This window comes from Coccidioides immitis, assembly GCF_000149335.2.
Source record: "Coccidioides immitis RS genomic scaffold supercont3.1, whole genome shotgun sequence".
Taxonomy (NCBI): Eukaryota; Fungi; Ascomycota; class Eurotiomycetes; order Onygenales; family Onygenaceae; genus Coccidioides; species Coccidioides immitis.
Window position 1 is genome coordinate 4,804,666 of NW_004504310.1, and position 17,393 is coordinate 4,822,058.

Genomic DNA, 17,393 nt, shown 5'->3' on the forward strand with positions numbered 1-17,393 from the left:
ATGAGACTCAGGCGGGGGCAAGGTCCCAATCCGTTATCAGTAGGACGTTCATCGTCAAAGACCAGCTTTTGGACGGACCCTATATTGATCAGTAGGCACGGTAGAAGGAGGCGGGTTGCTTTATTGAGAAATTAACAGCAGATTATGATGCCCGGAACATTCCACGCGTCCAAATATTTATCCTCCGAAAGGCGAAATTTCTCGAAGCCCGTCGTAGATATTCGAAAGGTACTCGACAGACAGGGAACATCTGCAACAATTCACAGGCCATGTTTCCGCCTGTATGCTTGTCCGTGTTGTTTTGTTTGAAAGCCACCTTCTGCTGGGCAGAAAATACAGAGGGAAATTATCTGGAATTGGTGTTCCTGAAACACCAGTTTGTTCTGAAACAAGGTGATGCCAGCTCTGTGGAAACCCATCTAGACCATTGTGAGTAGCCATCTTTCAAACCGCAGACGGTGATGATGAGCCAGCAAATTGATGGGAACACGGCCGAAGAAGTGCTCTCCCTAGCCGTGGATGGAATATCCCGCGCTTGATCGACGAACATCGCTCCCGTCGAGCAGAGTCTTCTGGAATAATCTCACGGCTCCCAGTGTGGTGAAGATCGCCTGATGCCCGGAATCCCTGCTCGGATGATCGACAGGCCAATTCACCACGCAGACCCGGGACTCCGTCCAAAATACGACGTTTCGGGCCAAACTTCCAGCCTCTCCACCCGCTCATATCATCCCACACAATCCCGAGGTCATGTTTGGTCTCTGCCAATGGCGCTAGTGCTTGCTCAACGTCTCGCTTGCACTGTCGGCCTATCAACGTCGCGATCTCCAGGAACATTTAACAAACTTTTGATCTGCAGGGTTTAAGGTGGCCTGTAGCAAAGAAACCCACCCCCACATGACGTTGAAGAGAAGGGCATCAGGGCAACTTCTTTATCAAAGTCCTTTTTATTTTTATTTTTATTTTTACTTTTATTTTGTCGTTTGTGTTTCTCGCCACTTCCCCGCGAATAACCATATTACCCAAGTCTCTTCATGCACCTTCGAGGAATCCGGGGTTCTGGGGTTCAGGGGATGCCAATGCAAGCCACAGACTAGACGCTTGTACTCCGTTCATCGCTATAATTAACTTCCGTATATTTTGCTAAAACGCCTTGTGTTTTGGAACGATGAGCCGAGTCGACATCCGACTCTTGCTCCTGGAGAATCTTGAACCACATCCAAATTGTTGACTTCACCTGGTCGGCGAACTCTCCAGGTCTTTCGAGCAATGACGGCCCGAAACAATCCGGGGCCCTGGTCCTTGATCTTAGTTTGAGCGATGGCACTTTGGAAGTGATCTTCATTGCGGTTGTCCCTTTTGATGAGATCTCAACTCTGGCGGGGCACCATGTGATCTCTTTCGCCCCTCTGACCGGGGTACGCTGCCATTGTTATGCTGATATTGGCTCCAACCCACCAAACAGCGTGGTTGACTCGATCGGTCATTTAATAATCAGGACTTGGTTGAGGTGGAGTCACCAGGATGGCCTCAGGTCTCGCTCCGCGTGCACGGGTGATTGGACTTTGCTACCCAGGTCCTCGATCCAGCGTGAAAGGCGTGATATCTGCACGGATCGATAATACCACCCTGGTTCTGAGGAGCGAGATGGCACAATTCCCAATCGGGTAATGTTCCAAGAGCTACCTCGGGGGCTGTTTTTGATGAGAGGGCGGCTAGCGCATGTGAACTTGTATCAAGATTGTCCATGGCCATAAAACGATATAAGGCGTCTCTTCCCTCCCCTCGACGACGGAAAAAAAAGAATCATCCAAATCCATCCGGACATCAGCAGTGATCCGTCTTTTGGTTGTTCACAATGGTTTTCCTCGGCAAGATTCTTCCACTCGCCCTGGCGGCTCTCTCCGTCAATGGAGCAGAAATCCTCTCCGCCCCCGGTGCAGAGAACATCCCCAACGGCTACATCGTCGTGATGAAGGAGGGTACCTCTACCCAGGACTTCGATGCTCACCGTGAATGGGTTGCAAGCGTTCACCACGAGCGCCTCGCCCGCCGCGGCTCTACCAACGTCGGTGGAATGCGCCACACCTACAACTTCAACCAGGGCTTCATGGGTTACGCCGGTACCTTCGATGAGGAGACAATCCAGGAGATTGCCAACCGTGACGATGTGAGTAGGCATCCAGGACTTCACCTCGGGAGCCGGTATCTTTGGTTGCTGACACATGTCCATCTAGGTTGCATACATCGAACGCGACCAGATTATGAAGGCCTCTGCCATCCAGACCCAGCGCAATGTCCCATCCTGGGGTCTTGCCCGTGTCTCCTCCCGCCAACCGGGAGGCAGAGACTACAGCTATGACTCTACCGCAGGACAGGGCGTTACTGCCTACATCATCGATACCGGTATCGATATCCGCCACACAGACTTCGGTGGCCGTGCCGTCTGGGGTACCAACACCGTTGACCGACGCAACGAGGACTGCAATGGTCACGGCACTCACGTTGCTGGCACCACTGGTGGTACCAGCTTTGGTGTCGCCAAGAGGGCGAGACTAGTCGCTGTCAAGGTCCTTGACTGCAATGGAAGCGGAAGCAACTCCGCTGTCATCGCCGGAATGCAGTGGGCCATGCAACACGCCAGCCAGAACGACCCCCGCCGGGCTGTCGCCAACATGAGTTTGGGCGGTGGCTACTCTCAGGCTACCAACCAGGCTGCCGCTGCTATCGTCCGAGCTGGAATCTTCCTTGCCGTTGCCGCTGGTAACGATAACGTAAGTCTTGACTCCAATTCACGCATGCATGGCAAAGACTGACCGACACCGTTTCTAGAGAGATGCTCGCAGCTTCTCCCCCGCCTCTGAACCAACTGTCTGCACTGCTGCCGCTTCCCACGTCCGTGATGGCAAGGCTTCCTTCTCCAACTGGGGCCAGCTCGGTATGTTGATATCCCTGTCCTGTCCCACACCTAGTGGAACAAGGCTTTTTGGCTAACAATTCCGGTTTGAATAGTCGATGTCTACGCTCCTGGCCAGGACATCATCTCCGCCAGACCCGGTGGTGGCTCTCGCAGCTTGTCCGGAACTTCCATGGCTTCTCCCCATGTTTGCGGTCTTGGTGCCTATCTCATCGGCCTTGGCCGTGGCTCTGGTGGCGGTCTCTGCGACACCATCAAGCGGATGGCTCTCCCAGTTATCAGCAACCCTGGCAGCGGTACCACCAACCGCCTCATCAACAACGGCGTCAGCCAGTAAACGCTTAATTCCTCGACGGATCCTGTGAGATTCGACCTCTCAGAGAGAAATAAAAGCCCAGGCTAAATGTTCAGGAACGATATGGCTTTTTCTTCAACCCTTGGGAGGTGGAAAATGAACAAAAACATGGAAAACATTTTACGAAATTGGCTTCGACAATTTCAAGCCTTGATGATTTTCTCTCTCTTTTGCTTGTCCATATTTAGATAATTGCTTCAAGCTGTACATATTGAATACAATTCTCTTCAAGGCACTTTCGAAAACTGTTCACACCTGAAGAAGCCTTAAATGGTTCGCTCGTCGTAGTTCAAAACAAATGGTCAAGCTCAGGCAAAGTACATAACCAAGGGAGCCTTGAGAGCTGCCCGGAGAAAATCGCTTCGACACAGCTGCGATGATGTCTGAAGAAGGTCTGCTGGACCATACCTATCAGCTTGTCAGCGAAAGCCGCGCTTTTGATTCGGCGGGACAGTTGGAATCCAAACCACGGCGTGGTACTCCGCAGCTTGCTGATCATCAATAACTGATAGTAGTTGGGTATTGAATCTATCGAAAGGCAGAGAAATATTCGCCATTGAAAAGATTCTGCGGATAAATAGTAATAGTGATAGTAGGGATAATAACTCCTTAGTTTAGTCCCCTAAGATTGCCAATAACTCCAAAAGATGAACCCACAAATAATAGTAATCCGTAGGAATCGAGATACAGCGAGAAAAAAATTGTCGCACTCCGCTTACTGTTAGTAACAAGTCCTCCTACCCCAACCTAATCAATGGTCATGTTCATGAATCCCTCGTTCGCTTCACTCATACCCTGCAAACCGACTCGCTTGACAGGCTGTGAATGTCCGCTACTTGTGCTCTGGGTCGAGGTTGGACAAATTTTGGCTTTGGACAGATGACCTGACTGACTGCTCTCTGGAAATGAAAACGCTTGGGATTGACTTGGGCTGCTCTGAGTACTGGTGCCTGGAGAGACCGCACGACGCTTAAAGGAAGCGAGGTCAAGGTCGAGGTCATCAACTCGACGCCGCTTGCTCAGTCTTTGCGAAAGATCTGTAGCCGCTTGAGACAATACGGCTTGGGGGCCGAATGGGCGTGGTTGTACAAACGAAGGTGTTGGATGGCCGGGTGGAGTTTGCATCACCGTATCTCCGACAGAATCCTTTGTTTTGTAGATAGAAGGGGGCGGCGTTTGATAGCGGTCGTCAAATGAATTCCAAAACTGTACCCCTCCAGAGTTTTCAGAAGCTTGTTGGTTAAAATCAGCCTTCGGTTGATTATGGGTTATGGTGGTATCTGGCTGATTTTCACGGGAATCCAATGGCAACGCCGAATTAATCAAAGAGGGTGATAGAGAAGGCACTGCGGTGTCACTCTCCCGCACCTGTCTAATAACTTCTGCCTCTTGCTTTGCTTCGCTCTCAATTGGAGCGCCTTCTTCCATCAGAGTTGCCTTTATTCGAGCAAAATTTTTGGTTTTCGGCTATTGCATGTTGAGTTAGCAAAAGTAAGTCTTACGTATTTCCCAAACGATGAAATACGACTTACTAATAGGTTCCCCCGTCTGGTTACTGCTCGGCGTATTACTCCGCGTCGGGCCAACTCCGGATTGGAACCTCCGGCAATAGAGCCACTAGATGAGCTGCTTACTCCCTGCTTGGTTTCGCCATCATCACTCATATCTGATAAGCGCAGGTCGTTTGTTCCGAGACTCAAGCTTTCCCGACGTGACTTGACATCAGCAATAATAGCTTCCTTAGAAAAATACCCCGACGGGATCGTTTCGATGCTCTTTATCACAGGCGGGGACCTTGGCCCTGGGCTAGGCCTAGAGCTAGTGCCGCTTGTGCTGGTTGAGCTATGTCTCGTCCGACCTCGATATCGTGCCCGCTGGAAGCTCATAAGACTGGGCTTCGTACTGGGTAGATTATGCATCCAGTCTGTCGCTGGGCTCTGAGCCACATTCGGAAAAGGTGCGCCCGATAGATTATGCGTAGACCTGGAAGGCTGGGGAGTGGAGATGGTGGGTTCTCCCCGTTCCAGTGCAAGGAGAGACCCATCATCGTCCTCATCGCTGCAACTTGAGGAATCTGAGTCCATCATATTTATGCTACTCACAGAGCTAGATATCATGTTCCTGTCACCATGCCCGGAAGCTGACCAGGTGTAGTTGTGGGAGTTGTTTGGGGAGGCAAAGCCACCATTATTCCCTGCACGGCGCTGAGGAATTGTCACACCTCTGCCACTCACAACTGGAGAAGAATCCGGAGATGCTTCGGCTAATGTTGAGTGGTGTAGATTTGTCGAAGCCCGGGAGAAATCCAGCCCCCTCGATCGTCGCGGCAACACGGAGGAAGGCGAAGTGTAAATATGGGCCGAATCGAGCTTTGGGGAGGCTGGGCCGCGACTGAAAGGACTAGAAAAGAGTCTCGGGGGTAAATTAAGGGAAAGGCCGTGTGCTGGGTTATCTTTCCTCTGCGGAGTTGCCGGAGTCCCGATGGAAGAAGCGTCATCCTTACTAGAATTAGAGGGTCGTGATGGCAGCGGCGTGCACGCACGGGAAGGAAATTCAATAGCTGCTTCGGAAGGTGCCGGCTGCTTTGTCGTGGCATCGTTCTCTAGCAAAGCGGTATGTTCTTTGGGGGTGGTGATGTTTAGATCGGTGGTTTGGGCCTGGGATTGCTCCAGCTGTGCGGTGAGTTGGCTGGATGGAGCTTCTGCTGGGACCCATGATAACGCGACCCGTGTCGTATCCATTATTCACAATCGAGGGGTATGATATGGAAATCCAACATATACAGCGGTCAATTGCGAAGGGGGACTGTCCCTACGGAGCGTTGTTCGAGGTAGGCGGGTTGTTGGGCGCGTAGAAGGGATATATAGCACTACCTGGCGCGTCAATAGTGACGCCAAAGTGAGATCACCTCTGCAAAGTTATTATGTCAATGTGTACCTACAGGACCATCAAGTCTCGAACAAAACAAGACCTTGGCCCATTCCTCGTGGTTCTTTAACGGTGACATGCTTAAATGGAAGAGGGACATGGCATTTGCACGGCGTAGCTTGACGGTGGATTGCATGACGACAGAGTCGCGAACCGGCGGTGGTGCTGTAAGCCTGTAACTAGCAAACTTAACTAACTGGTAGAGTCACGTGATCAACCCCTCATTGGGCCCGAATCATCACCATCCGGGAGACGGACAAGCTACTGATGAATGCAATTGGCCGCTTCTGTCCCTATTACAGTTTCTCTGCTACCTCACGGATCAACTCTGCTATCTTCATTTCATAGTGGCCTCTTGGGAAATCATGACCGTGACTGTGGAAAAAAAACTCTCTCACCAAGGAGGGCTCGCACAGCTTCATCAACTCTAGACCCCCATGGCGGTTGTCAACCGTCGGGCATTGTACGTGCAGTGTTGGAATATCGATTAAACTTCCTTGAACGGCTGCCTCGTATCGTGGCCCTCCCATGCGCCCGTCAGTCATGAAGAGTCTGCCATCGGCAAGTTGTCTCGTCTCCAGGGCCATTATGTTCCGCCGAAGCTCTTCGGGATCATAACCAGGGTGTCTTTCGTTCTCTTTTCGCACTCGGATATTTGATGGCCGAAGGAAGATCTCCTTCAACTCTCTCTCGGGAGCGGAGTCGTCTACGATGCCCACTCTCGCCTCCACGTCTGAAAGGCGGAATATTTCCAGCGGCGTGGCCCCGTTGATAAAGGCCGCCCAGCGCAAGATTCGTTCGTGTGGAAGTTTCCAGGGGTTTTCTCGAAAATGTCGGATCAAGAGCTGTGCTATGAGCCCAGCGCCACCTGAATACCCAATAGCACCATCAAAAGGGCCTTCATGCTGAATTAGCTTGACGACCTCCTCTTCGGTCCGCAAAATCGACTGCGGCGATGGAGGGTTAAAATAATTGTATAATGGCAACTGTGAAAAAGACGTCGTGAAAAGAGACCAATTGCCTAGTTCAATGTAAGCTACGAGAGCAGCAGCCTTAGTATTCAAGGGACCTACACATACCTTCAGTATGAGGAACGGCCCCTTGGATGAATTCAAACTCGAAGTCCGGTAAGTCGTTCCTTAGAGAAGCTGATCCTTTTATTAGAACGCAATCCATAATCCTAGTCCAGCAACTTTACCTGTCTGAAGTTTGAAAATCTGAAGAGCTTAGTTTCAGTGTGGATGTGCTCTACTGAATGAAAAGAGTACCTGCCTCATTATTGGATCCTCTGCCATGAAAACAAAGTACTTTCATTGTGTGGTCCTGGTTCCTTAGACCTATCTAACTGCCGGATATCCTGTTCAGCCAAATTGCATTATCAACCCTTTTGTTTAAGAGCTACAAAAAGCTGCAGAAAACAGTGAATAGCTCCCTTTGTGGCACTATTGCACCGGGCGGCCATCTGGTATGTATTCAGCTCTTCCGACCCGATCAGATTATCTTTTTCCTAGGTCTGTCTAACCAAACATCAGTGTAACCCACACTATATTGGAAATTCAACCATGCTGGGAGTTTCGGGTGTTTTAGTTTCACCCAGTTCGGAGCTGATGGTATCTCTCTCTCTCGATGACCCATCCTGCCACGCCGAGCCTTATTCAAACGAAGTCCCATGCCTGTGGTCTGCATTTGTTTCCTCTTTAATTGTGTTCGTTTTACATCAATTTTTTTTCCCCCCAAAGCGAGGACCTGCGCTGTAAGGACCGTACCTTTTATGGATTGCACGTACCTCCTCTGCATGCGTACCTAAAGTGCATCGGCACGTTGACCACCCCTTTGAATTCCCCCTTTATGCCGCCTGATCGGGTCCTCAGAATTAAAAATTGCCGAAATTGATGCCTCCGGCGAATGAGGCTCCCAATCTTATTGGGGGCTCACATCCAACCAGGCTGTCTCCCTCACAGCTTATTCCCCAAACCCGGGAAGTTGCGAGAACGGGATCGATTCAGAGGAATGAAGAGAACGCGACAACAGATTCCGAGGACGGGTTACATTTTAACCAGTTCCAGCTAGCAGTAGTAACATTGGCGCTATGCATATGCGCCCTTATGGTCTCCATAGACGTCATTATCGTAGGTACATACATCCTTGCCGCTGAAGCTGTTCCCCACGCTTACATAGTCTAAGCAACCGCTATTCCGAAAATTGCAGCGGAGTTCGAATCCCTTGGAGATGTTGGCTGGTATGGATCATCGTATCTATTAACCCAAACCGCTCTGCAGCCAAGCTTTGGGAAGCTTTACAGTCATTTCAGTATGAAGTGGACATTTTTGAGTGGCATCTTCATATTTGAGCTTGGCTCAGTGATCTGTGCCACTGCAATTTCGTCCATATTGCTAATTGTTGGACGAGCAATAGCGGGGATTGGTGCTGCGGCACTTTTCTCGGGAGGATTGAACATTGTTGCTGAGACAGTTCCACTGAGGAAACGCGCCCCTTATATCGCTTTACTGTCAAGCATGATGGCCGTGTCTAACATCATCGGTCCTCCTCTGGGAGGAATCATTACAAATCGCCTAGGCTGGCGGTGGTGGTATTTCCATCCGCTACGAGTTCTTCGAAAATCCTAAGCTGATTTTTCCATAGTTTTTGGGTTAATCTTCCATGTGGCGGCGCAGCTTTTGTCGTAGGCCTCATCTTCTTGAAGGAGATGGCTCCTCCATCTGCTGGCCTAAGCATCACAAACCGCCTTGTAGAGTTGGATCTGTTGGGTGCAGTCCTCCTTCTTGGTGGCATTACCTCCTTTGTTCTGGCGATAGAATGGGCGGGGAAAGTCTATCCCTGGTCTGACGCTAGGGTATGGGGCTGCATTGTGGCAGCTAGCCTCGTGCTGGCTATATTTTGTGTCCTTCAATGGCACCTTGGAGACAAAGCCACGCTTCCGCCGAGATTGTTGTTTAAGCAGAGAACTATTTTCAGTGCATCTTTTTTTTCTTGCTTCCTTGCGATGGGATTCTACATGTGAGCTTATCTATCTATTATTTCCTAAGCAATGGACTGACAGACCCCGTGTATAGTCATGTCTTCTATCTACCCATTTATTTTCAAGCTGTCAAAGGCTCTAGCCCCGAAAAGTCTGGCTTTGACGTAGTGCCCTATCAGGCCAGCAACGCGGGAACATCCCTCATTGTCGGCCTTTTGGTTGGCATGGTTGGCTGGTATGTTCCGTTTGTCTGGTTTGGCGCCCTAGCCTTCGCCATCGGCTCTAGCCTTCTCTATACGGTCGGGCCGAATTCATACACCGCCACCCTGATTGTCTATCAATTTATTACGGGGGTAGGTATGGGAGCTTCTGTGCAAATTCCATACATTGCCGCGCAGGTGGTTTCAAACAGAGACGATATTTCATCTGCTGGTGAGTATTTTGTCTTGAGCCTCCTCTCTCCCGTATAATTTACTCATTTATCGGCCTGTAGATGCGATCATGATCTTTTTCCACTCCATCGGTGGGACTCTCTCGCTCGCCATCGGCGGAAATGTGTTTACGGGTAGTCTTCAACGAATTCTTCCCGTTGAGGCACCGCTTGTCAATTCAACGGTAGTCATCAACGTAGGTCCGACAAACCTACGCATCGCCGTGCCGCCGGATCAGCTCGGAAGAGTACTAAAAGCATACACCACTTCGTTAACAACAACCTTTATATCACCTATTGTCACCAGTTCTGTTGCAATTCTTTGTTCCCTTTTATTAGAGCAACGGAGTGTAAAGGGGACGAACTTGCTGACTGGAACGAGTTCAACAAACTGAGGTCCATAAGCGACAAAATCTCTCCAACGCTCCCAGGAATTATGTGCCGTTCATTTAGGACTTGCGAGAGGAATAAATGGAACGTTATGAACTAGAACCCAATCCGCACCAATAATAGCACATGTTTGTCATACTAGGGAAGCATGGGCTGTACAACAATTTCCAGTATATTTCCGAGGATTTCATGCAACTTCAATTGCTGTGAAACTCCGCCACGCAACCCCAGAGTTAAAATGTCACCGATACCCATCCTGGTTCCCGGTCCCACATGAGAGCCAATGTGTATGCCAGCGGTTGGGGTAACTTAACATTTCAAGGTCCCAATTGTTGTGTGTCGCTACCAGCAGGGAAAAAACGAATCAGATCGGCTGGTTTGGTCGACATTTTTTAATCCCAATGCACAAAAGACCTGAAAATATCCCACCAACCCAGCGTGCATGGGCTATAGTATGTGCTGGTTATTGTACATCACTGCCCCGCCTGGAAAATTCGCACAACCGCATCCTTCAGTAAAGTACCGAAATATTGGTTACAAGCAAAACGAGAGTGTTTGAAGCACACTCAATGTGCAAGGAGTTCACAAGGAGTTCGCGTCCAATGCAATAGAGCTGTCAATTCAAGAAGCCGAATGGTTTGAATACGGAAGTATGTTGCATCCATACAGTAGCAGTATCATCCTGCTGTCAATGAGCACATTTAGGTGACCAGATGACTGGTCATGCCTCCCAATATTTGAATTTCCTTTCTCGTTCCCGCGTATCTAGCGGAATATCCAGGGAATAATAGTCTGCGGAGCTGCCTTCGAACACCATAAACCTAGCAATAACCGCTTAACTTCGGACTACGAGTCTGCCAGTTCAACAAGCATTTTATTTCTCAGTTCTATGGATTAGCGTAGAACAGTCTGGTATATCGTTGCCTACAGGGGCCTTGGAACCTCCATGCCTGTCTCCCGAGAGATATGGATTTTTTCATCATGCTATCTTCCATTGGCGGCGTGATGGGAAACCGTGGTCAGGCTAATTATGCGGCCGGAAACACCTAATAGGATGCTCTCGCCGCGCATCGGGTATATCTGGGTTTGCCAGCCACATCACTTGGTCTGGGCGTCCTGCTTTCCGTAGGTTATGTAGCCGAGAACCTCCAACAACTTCACAGCGTAAATCCTGTGGCTTCCCTGATGGATGCTATTCGTGAAGAAGATATCCACCGTATGGTCGAATATCATTCCAACCCGAAGAATTTTGCCACTAGACCCTTTCAAATAGCCTCAGGATTGACACCAGCAGCACAGTACGCGTCCAGCGGCATACTTATACCCTCGTGGATGCATTCGCCCCTTTTCTTACAACTGGCTTCAACCAGCTCCACCGCTACGGCGACGCTGCGGAGCGACGATGCCGATTCGTCATAAGCGTGGCATCAAAATTAGGATCCATAGCATCTATTGCTGAAGCCGCTTCCATTATTACCGACGCAATTCGCTCCAAGCTCTCCAAGCTCTCCAAGCTGCTGAGTATTTCTGTGGAAAGCATTGAAGGGGGGAAGAGTGTGAGCAGCAATGGCATCGACAGCCTTGTGGCATGGAGTTTCGTACGTGGCCTGCGAAGGTTATTGCTGCGGATATACCCCTTTTAGAAATGCTAGGCACGATGCCCATCGCAGGAACCGCAGGGCTGAGTATGAAGGTGGCGATGGCGAGTAAGCTAGTTCCAGAGGCTTTAAAAACAGAAGACAAAACATTGCAGTATCACTGAAGAGTTGAATAGTAGCTGGAGGCTATGTACCCAAGAGGATGGGGAAGGCATTTTATTTCGGGATCTAATGGTTTTTGGTGGTTGACTTGCACAGTTTTGCTGCGACGGCCTATTAATGACGAATTTATATAACTAGTTAACCAGTTAACTGAGGCTGAATCAATCCTAACCCAAAATTAACCGCAGCCAAACCAACAGGAGCCTTCAACAAGGACAGGGGGTGCCCCCTACCAATGTAAATTGACTCGCTGTCTACAGACAAGGTATGGAAGAAAAATATCTGAACGACCACCACCTTGCTAGAGTATATGATTAGTTTGTATCTATATCAATGTGGACCGTTAAGCTCGGCTGCTTATCTATACACGATGAAATTTCCTCTCCGATATCATCCGGTTCGTTCTGCGCTAGGGTAATGTGGCCGATTTGGATGGATTCACTGCATCTGATATTCGGCTCCAGAATATTCTGGTCGTGGGGAGTTGCATGGTTGTTCTTCATCTCCCAGACCCCGATTAACACCACTGACAGCTACGTAGCCACCGCTTGGTCTGGAATAGGGAGTATCGCAGTCAATTGACTTCAGCGATGGATAGTATCTGCGATAGGTAAAATACGCCGTAAAAAGTCCCAAAAGAGACCCGACTGTGACATCATATACGTCATGACGATAGTCCGCCAATCGCGACATCGCAATCATCAGCGCTCCCAGCAGAGGAGCCCCAGAGAAAAGGAAACGGGCTAAACCAGAGCGAGGTCGAAACACGTGCAGTTGCCCCGCAAAAAATCTATTGATCACAGGAAAAGCAATGTTATCAGTAAAATTGTTCCGGTGTTCCCGAAGAGTAGAAGTTGAGGCGCGGACATACAGCGAAAGGTACCCGAGCCCGCCAAAAGCAAAGCTGCTATGGCCACTGGGGAAGCTCCTCCAACCTTCATGTAGAATATGATGATCCGTTTCCAAGCACACGTTGAAGGAGACCAGGGTGTGAGCCGGTGTTCCCTTTTCAGGTTTACACCGGGAGATCAAATCTGGCCTCGGACGTCCCACGGCATTTTTGACGACGTCTGTCAGAAAGGAAGTGAGTATTAGAGTCGCTAAAAATCCCAATATCGTCACATGGGTGAAGTGAGAACCGGAACGCGTAACAGCTGCCCATATCCCGATTATCATCAAAGGAAGGATGCCAGCATAGATGACAGCCCACACTATGTAATGACGAAATGAGCAAAGGCACGCGACATCAATTCTCGGCTATGAACTACGCTTACCGACCGGGACTCTCTCCACGACAGCGAACGGAAACTGTATTGAGCCATTCTCCAACGAGAACATCCGGTGGAATGGCTCTACAAATATTTGGATCTACACGATAGCCCTTTTAGAAGAGAGCAACAAAAGCATAGATGGAAGGCAGGGGTACTCACGATAAACCACCCTGCGGTGATAATAGCTAAGCTAATGTAATCTGCGGCATACGAGCGGTACCAAAAGCGAGCGACGGCGCCTAAGCAGCCCGGTCTGGCAGAAATACCTGACGGTTTTCGATTCCCGTGCAGCGGAAGGTCATTCTGAGCCATTGCTCTGGAGAAGCGGATGGGGCAAGGGTAGGCGCTAAATCATGGTATAATATGGTTTATTGAGATCGGAGGATAGCCCCACGTCCATCTCTACGCGGCAAACTTGAGAAACTTTTGCCTGATCGTAGAGAGGACAAGCGGTTCAGAGCAGAATCGTGTCTCGGAGCTTCGCCCGGGCGTTTCTGGACGGGGTGTTGCGAGTGCTGACTAAGGCCGAGGTCGTCATGGCCCTCGTCGAGCGACGCGACCCACGACCACCAGCAGTAGCAGCAGCAACAGCTCCCGACACAGCTCCCCACGACAGCTCTTGGTCGGGTCACAATGGAAGAAGGGGGCCAGCAAAAAGGGATCACGGCTGCATTTCCTCCTCCACCTCCGTTTTGGAAGAAATTTACCCCTGAAAATCTAGAAAGGCTCGAGAAAGCAAAGAGAGAGGCCGAACCGCAAGCTCTGAGCCGCAAATGGAGCCCCGAAGCTCTGCATGCTCTCAAACTTGCCCCGGAGCTTCGTTATCTTGTGCCACCAGAGCTCCCGAAAGAAGGCTCATACTCCCTCTTTGGCGAGGCGCAATCGGTATAGGCTCCTGCGTTAAAGAGGTTTTGCGTCGCTAACTGCCTTCGACTAATAGCTGTCCACTCAACTACCATCGCTTGAAGAACAAGGAATTGAACAACTCTATCCGTCTAGTCTTACAAATGAAACGGCCGGCCCATCGCCAGATCACGCTTATTATCTTTTGAAAATCAGCAAATCCCTCTTACTTAACTTCCTAGAATTGGTGGGCATCCTGTCGATTAACCCCGAACAATACGAGCCAAAGATTGAAGATATTAGGAATCTGTTTATTAACGCACACCATTTACTGAATTTGTATCGGCCTCACCAATCCCGAGAGTCACTTATTACGATGATGGAAGAGCAACTAGAGCAGGCGAAGGAGGAGATCCGAGAAATGGAACAGACGAAGGAGCGCGTGGAGATATATCTCAGAGAGCTGGAAGCAGAGGGACGTAACGTATCGCCGAATGATGAGCCGGTCCAGACCCCGGAGTCAGGACCGCACAATACTAAAACACAGACATCAGAAAGCCAAGCAAATGGCGAACAAGTACTGTGGAAGCTCCTGGATAAAGTCGAAGAAAGCTGAACCTATCTCTGAGATATTCCGGCTCTCATTTTTTTTCCAGCCGTTATGGGCCGCTCTAACCCAGCCATTTGCGCCACGCAAGCCCAACAGTTTAAGTCGCTTTTGGTGGGCAAAATGAAGGTAACGAACGATTTGCGCAAATTGCCAATTTCAGTCATCGCAAAACTGATGGGTATCAAGCACCGTCAACATGACCCATCGATATCAACCGTGTACCGCCCCAGGCTCATATTTTCCCGATCCTTTCGGTATGCGCTCGCTTGGGTCACACGAATGTCGCCTCCTGGGTGAAGAGAGATTCAATCCGTCGCCGCGAGCGTCATTGCAGGCTCAAATATTCTCTATTCGATCTACCTGATTACGTACTCCATATGCATGAGAGCAATCTACACGCTCCACATATCCATATCTTTTTTTCGAGCCACGTACTCCAAACTTCCATACACTCCATACTCTATTCGTCACCTTGGGATTAGGGCAAACCCTACTGGTGATTAGTCAGCAAATTTAGTACAGTTTCGGAACCTAATTCAAATTCGAAAACCAAAAACAAACGGGACTTCATTTCTTTTCCCACTCCAACGCCAACCCGATCCCGACCATGATTGCGAAGCCAGGAAATAGGAAGGTCGGACCAGTTGAGCTGGGCACTGTCCTCCTGTGATCCATGGATGCTCAATGAGGTATGTTTCGAATTTCTCTTGCATGTCAAGTGGCTGCCGGGTACGGAGCAGTCCCCTTTCCATGATGATTGATGCTTTATCAATATGTTTCAACCCCATATGAAAGCAAACATTTGTGCTTCTTGATTTTAAATGCATCTACCTATCTGAACCTCAGTAATACCATTGCCATTCCACTTACCGAATGTCACACCTTATTGATTGCCTTAGCTAACCCGAGTTAAAGTCTGCAATAGATGTATACTATATGGAAGTCTGGAAGTTTCCCTTTACTCATGTTCGCCATGGAATACACCAATTGGGATACATATGGCTGTGAGTGGCTTTGATTTAAGGCAATATGTCGACTGGAGCTTATAATTACTCTGTATCGCAAGCTTGGGATGCTAATGAATGCATCCCATTGAAGTTTTCGGAAATAGTTCCATTTGTCTTAAATGAAGTTATTTATTATCTTGATACTTGCTTCTTTTCCATAAAACCCAGATTACAGCCGAAAACACTCGATAAATAGTGGCGATCTGGAAATAGAGTTATGTTGCTAAGGCCCTGACTTAGCCAGATCAACATGCAACTGGACCTCACAGTCGCGGTATTGCCTCTTTGCATCCTTGCGTGTCTCTTCATACTCTCTCCTCTTTTCCAGCAATCTTTTCAATCTGTTGTACAATGCAGGCATGCAGCAACTCTATCCATACTTGGTTATTGTCTCTTCTAAAGTGACAGTAAAGCGCTCTGCGTTTTAAAAGTCTCTTCATCTTGTGGGACCATTCTGCCTGTCAAAACCATCAGTCATGCCACAAGGTTATGTAAACAATGTTATAACCATGAACAAACACTAACTTTCCTGACACTGCGCTTCCTTGTTCAATACATGTGGTGCAACAAGGCATATTCCTCTGGAATTTGCATGAGATTTCTAGGTCCCTTAATGTTGGCAGGCATGCTTGCAGGAAACCCGCTCAGAAACAAAGAGAATTAACCGCGGCCACTTTGATTTATCTACCTGGGTATACTGTATCATTTGGGGGGCTGCCTAATAAGAGTTTAGCATCTCCCAAATCGGGTACTAAGGCGCATAACGCTGCTTTCACAACTATATAAACCATCCTCCTCCTGCCACTTGACCATCTTCCATCCATTGTGCCTATTTTCCTCTCTTTTCTAGCTGCTTCCTCTCACCTGTCTCTGTGTTCCCTCTTCTTGGCCCTCCACCCTCAGTTTCATGTGCAATGGCTGTGCTGCAGCTGAGCAAATTCCAGCTCTAATCTTCATTTCGGCTTTCTTGCCTCCCTGTGAGCCTTTTTCAATAGCATGGCATCCAAAATAGAATACTTTTGCTGGTCATGGCTGGTAATGATTTTCTGCCCTTGATCAATTTCCTTTTCCCATTGTCTTTTGGTGTTCAACATTGACAAGTCTCACAGGTGAATTTGTCATCTGGAGCTCTGGTTCTATTCATAGGGTGTTGCTCATCACTGATCTCTACTGCATTGTGACCTGTCATCACTTGTCCTTCCACAGGAACTGGTGGGTTGCTAACTTGCTGTTGCCTACAGCACATGCTGGTGATTGTGCTGGATGATTGTATGACTCAAATGGCTTGCCAATGGCAATAATGCCTCATTTACAGCAAATATCCAGCCTTGCTGCACCTAAGATTTCATTATGCATTATGTTTGAATAATGAAGAGTTGAACTACTGAGGGTGGGATTCAACCTGCACACTGGCTGGGGGAATTGAGCCTTGCAAGATGTACTGTGCCGCCCTTTCCAGCCAGCTGAGGTGAAACCTGGCTTTGAATGGCAGATCTAGACTGTCAGCGTGAATGCGCGGCCTCAAGGTGGGGATTTGATCTTTCTCTCTCATTTGCTGTCTGTGGTGGTTTTCCCTGTCCTGAATTGCAACATCCAGTGGGGTAAGAAGGGGTGCCGGGGCTAGCCCTAGGCCTACACGATAGACTAAGCCCTACCAGTGGCACGCCCTTCAACAGTACGTGTTTGAACGTCCTACCATGTAGTGTAGAATGTATGCCAGAGAACAAGCACCCGCCTAGCCAATAGCTAGCTGAGAAGTTGATACTGTTGCGTAGAGGATAGTATATAACTAGCTTCAACCTGTATAGATTTGTAGCTAGCTAATCTCTCAGTATCTTCAAAGAATAGAAGACTGATTGCCTGCCTCCCTTCAGAATCCAAGTAATTGACCTGTGCTATATA

At 49.0% G+C, this 17,393-nt stretch overlaps 8 protein-coding genes across 10 annotated transcripts; 4 read left to right on the forward strand and 4 right to left on the reverse strand.

The window, feature by feature from the left end:
* Window positions 1-7: 7 nt before the first annotated feature.
* Window positions 8-1,345, reverse strand: CIMG_12790 (uncharacterized protein; the record flags this gene model as incomplete). The annotated part of the gene is made up of 5 exons (XM_001247623.2): window positions 8-79; window positions 265-419; window positions 549-809; window positions 892-968; window positions 1,095-1,345. The coding sequence occupies 5 exons, from the start codon at window positions 1,343-1,345 to the stop codon at window positions 8-10; spliced, it is 816 nt and encodes a 271-aa protein (XP_001247624.2).
* A 513-nt stretch (window positions 1,346-1,858) lies between these two features.
* On the forward strand, window positions 1,859-3,254 carry CIMG_01394 (subtilisin-like protease; the record flags this gene model as incomplete). Its single annotated transcript, XM_001247622.1, has 4 exons — window positions 1,859-2,170; window positions 2,238-2,774; window positions 2,833-2,938; window positions 3,013-3,254. The coding sequence occupies 4 exons, from the start codon at window positions 1,859-1,861 to the stop codon at window positions 3,252-3,254; spliced, it is 1,197 nt and encodes a 398-aa protein (XP_001247623.1).
* A 553-nt stretch (window positions 3,255-3,807) lies between these two features.
* CIMG_01393 (uncharacterized protein) lies at window positions 3,808-6,349 on the reverse strand. Its single transcript, XM_001247621.2, has 2 exons — window positions 4,805-6,349; window positions 3,808-4,739 (listed from the first exon to the last, which is right to left on the reverse strand). Exons 1-2 carry the CDS (start codon window positions 6,011-6,013, stop codon window positions 4,020-4,022), a joined length of 1,929 nt encoding a protein of 642 aa, XP_001247622.1. The 5' UTR covers window positions 6,014-6,349; the 3' UTR covers window positions 3,808-4,019.
* A 147-nt stretch (window positions 6,350-6,496) lies between these two features.
* Window positions 6,497-7,376, reverse strand: CIMG_01392 (uncharacterized protein; the record flags this gene model as incomplete). Its single annotated transcript, XM_001247620.2, has 2 exons — window positions 6,497-7,221; window positions 7,280-7,376. The coding sequence occupies 2 exons, from the start codon at window positions 7,374-7,376 to the stop codon at window positions 6,497-6,499; spliced, it is 822 nt and encodes a 273-aa protein (XP_001247621.2).
* Window positions 7,377-7,836: 460 nt separating this feature from the next.
* On the forward strand, window positions 7,837-10,732 carry CIMG_01391 (uncharacterized protein). The gene is made up of 5 exons (XM_001247619.2): window positions 7,837-8,333; window positions 8,385-8,790; window positions 8,844-9,218; window positions 9,275-9,612; window positions 9,674-10,732. The coding sequence occupies exons 1-5, from the start codon at window positions 8,093-8,095 to the stop codon at window positions 10,003-10,005; spliced, it is 1,692 nt and encodes a 563-aa protein (XP_001247620.2). The 5' UTR covers window positions 7,837-8,092; the 3' UTR covers window positions 10,006-10,732.
* Window positions 10,733-10,981: 249 nt separating this feature from the next.
* CIMG_01390 (uncharacterized protein) lies at window positions 10,982-11,685 on the forward strand (the record flags this gene model as incomplete). The annotated part of the gene is made up of 3 exons (XM_001247618.2): window positions 10,982-11,002; window positions 11,260-11,598; window positions 11,653-11,685. 3 exons carry the CDS (start codon window positions 10,982-10,984, stop codon window positions 11,683-11,685), a joined length of 393 nt encoding a protein of 130 aa, XP_001247619.2.
* Window positions 11,686-11,862: 177 nt separating this feature from the next.
* CIMG_01389 (PAP2 domain-containing protein) lies at window positions 11,863-13,467 on the reverse strand. 3 transcript variants are annotated; one of them, XM_004445749.1, is made up of 5 exons: window positions 13,191-13,464; window positions 13,035-13,128; window positions 12,900-12,971; window positions 12,632-12,830; window positions 11,863-12,550 (listed from the first exon to the last, which is right to left on the reverse strand). In XM_004445749.1, exons 1-5 carry the CDS (start codon window positions 13,341-13,343, stop codon window positions 12,199-12,201), a joined length of 870 nt encoding a protein of 289 aa, XP_004445806.1. In that variant the 5' UTR covers window positions 13,344-13,464; the 3' UTR covers window positions 11,863-12,198. The 3 variants fall into 3 exon arrangements, with proteins under 3 accessions (XP_004445806.1, XP_004445807.1, XP_004445805.1); XM_004445750.1 differs by having other exon boundaries at window positions 12,632-12,971; window positions 13,191-13,467; XM_004445748.1 differs by lacking the exon at window positions 12,900-12,971.
* Window positions 13,468-13,664: 197 nt separating this feature from the next.
* CIMG_01388 (RNA polymerase II mediator complex protein) lies at window positions 13,665-15,158 on the forward strand (the record flags this gene model as incomplete). Its single annotated transcript, XM_001247616.2, has 3 exons — window positions 13,665-13,916; window positions 13,972-14,610; window positions 14,671-15,158. 2 exons carry the CDS (start codon window positions 13,665-13,667, stop codon window positions 14,488-14,490), a joined length of 771 nt encoding a protein of 256 aa, XP_001247617.1. The 3' UTR covers window positions 14,491-14,610; window positions 14,671-15,158.
* Between the last annotated feature and the right edge of the window lie 2,235 nt (window positions 15,159-17,393).

Excerpts from the sequence above, each read along its gene's own strand:
- CIMG_01391 (XM_001247619.2), top strand. The coding sequence starts at position 8,093 with ATGCCTCCGGCGAATGAGGCTCCCAATCTTATTGGGGGCTCACATCCA. Across the intron at positions 8,791-8,843 it reads CGCCTAGGCTGGCGGTGGTG|TTTTTGGGTTAATCTTCCAT; the intron begins GTATTTCCATCC and ends ATTTTTCCATAG. Across the intron at positions 9,613-9,673 it reads AGACGATATTTCATCTGCTG|ATGCGATCATGATCTTTTTC; the intron begins GTGAGTATTTTG and ends ATCGGCCTGTAG.
- CIMG_01389 (XM_004445750.1), bottom strand. The coding sequence starts at position 13,343 with ATGGCTCAGAATGACCTTCCGCTGCACGGGAATCGAAAACCGTCAGGT. Across the intron at positions 13,129-13,190 it reads TCACCGCAGGGTGGTTTATC|ATCCAAATATTTGTAGAGCC; the intron begins GTGAGTACCCCT and ends GCTATCGTGTAG. Across the intron at positions 12,551-12,631 it reads GGGCTCGGGTACCTTTCGCT|ATTTTTTGCGGGGCAACTGC; the intron begins GTATGTCCGCGC and ends TGTGATCAATAG.
- CIMG_01393 (XM_001247621.2), bottom strand. The coding sequence starts at position 6,013 with ATGGATACGACACGGGTCGCGTTATCATGGGTCCCAGCAGAAGCTCCA. Across the intron at positions 4,740-4,804 it reads CCAGACGGGGGAACCTATTA|CCGAAAACCAAAAATTTTGC; the intron begins GTAAGTCGTATT and ends AACATGCAATAG.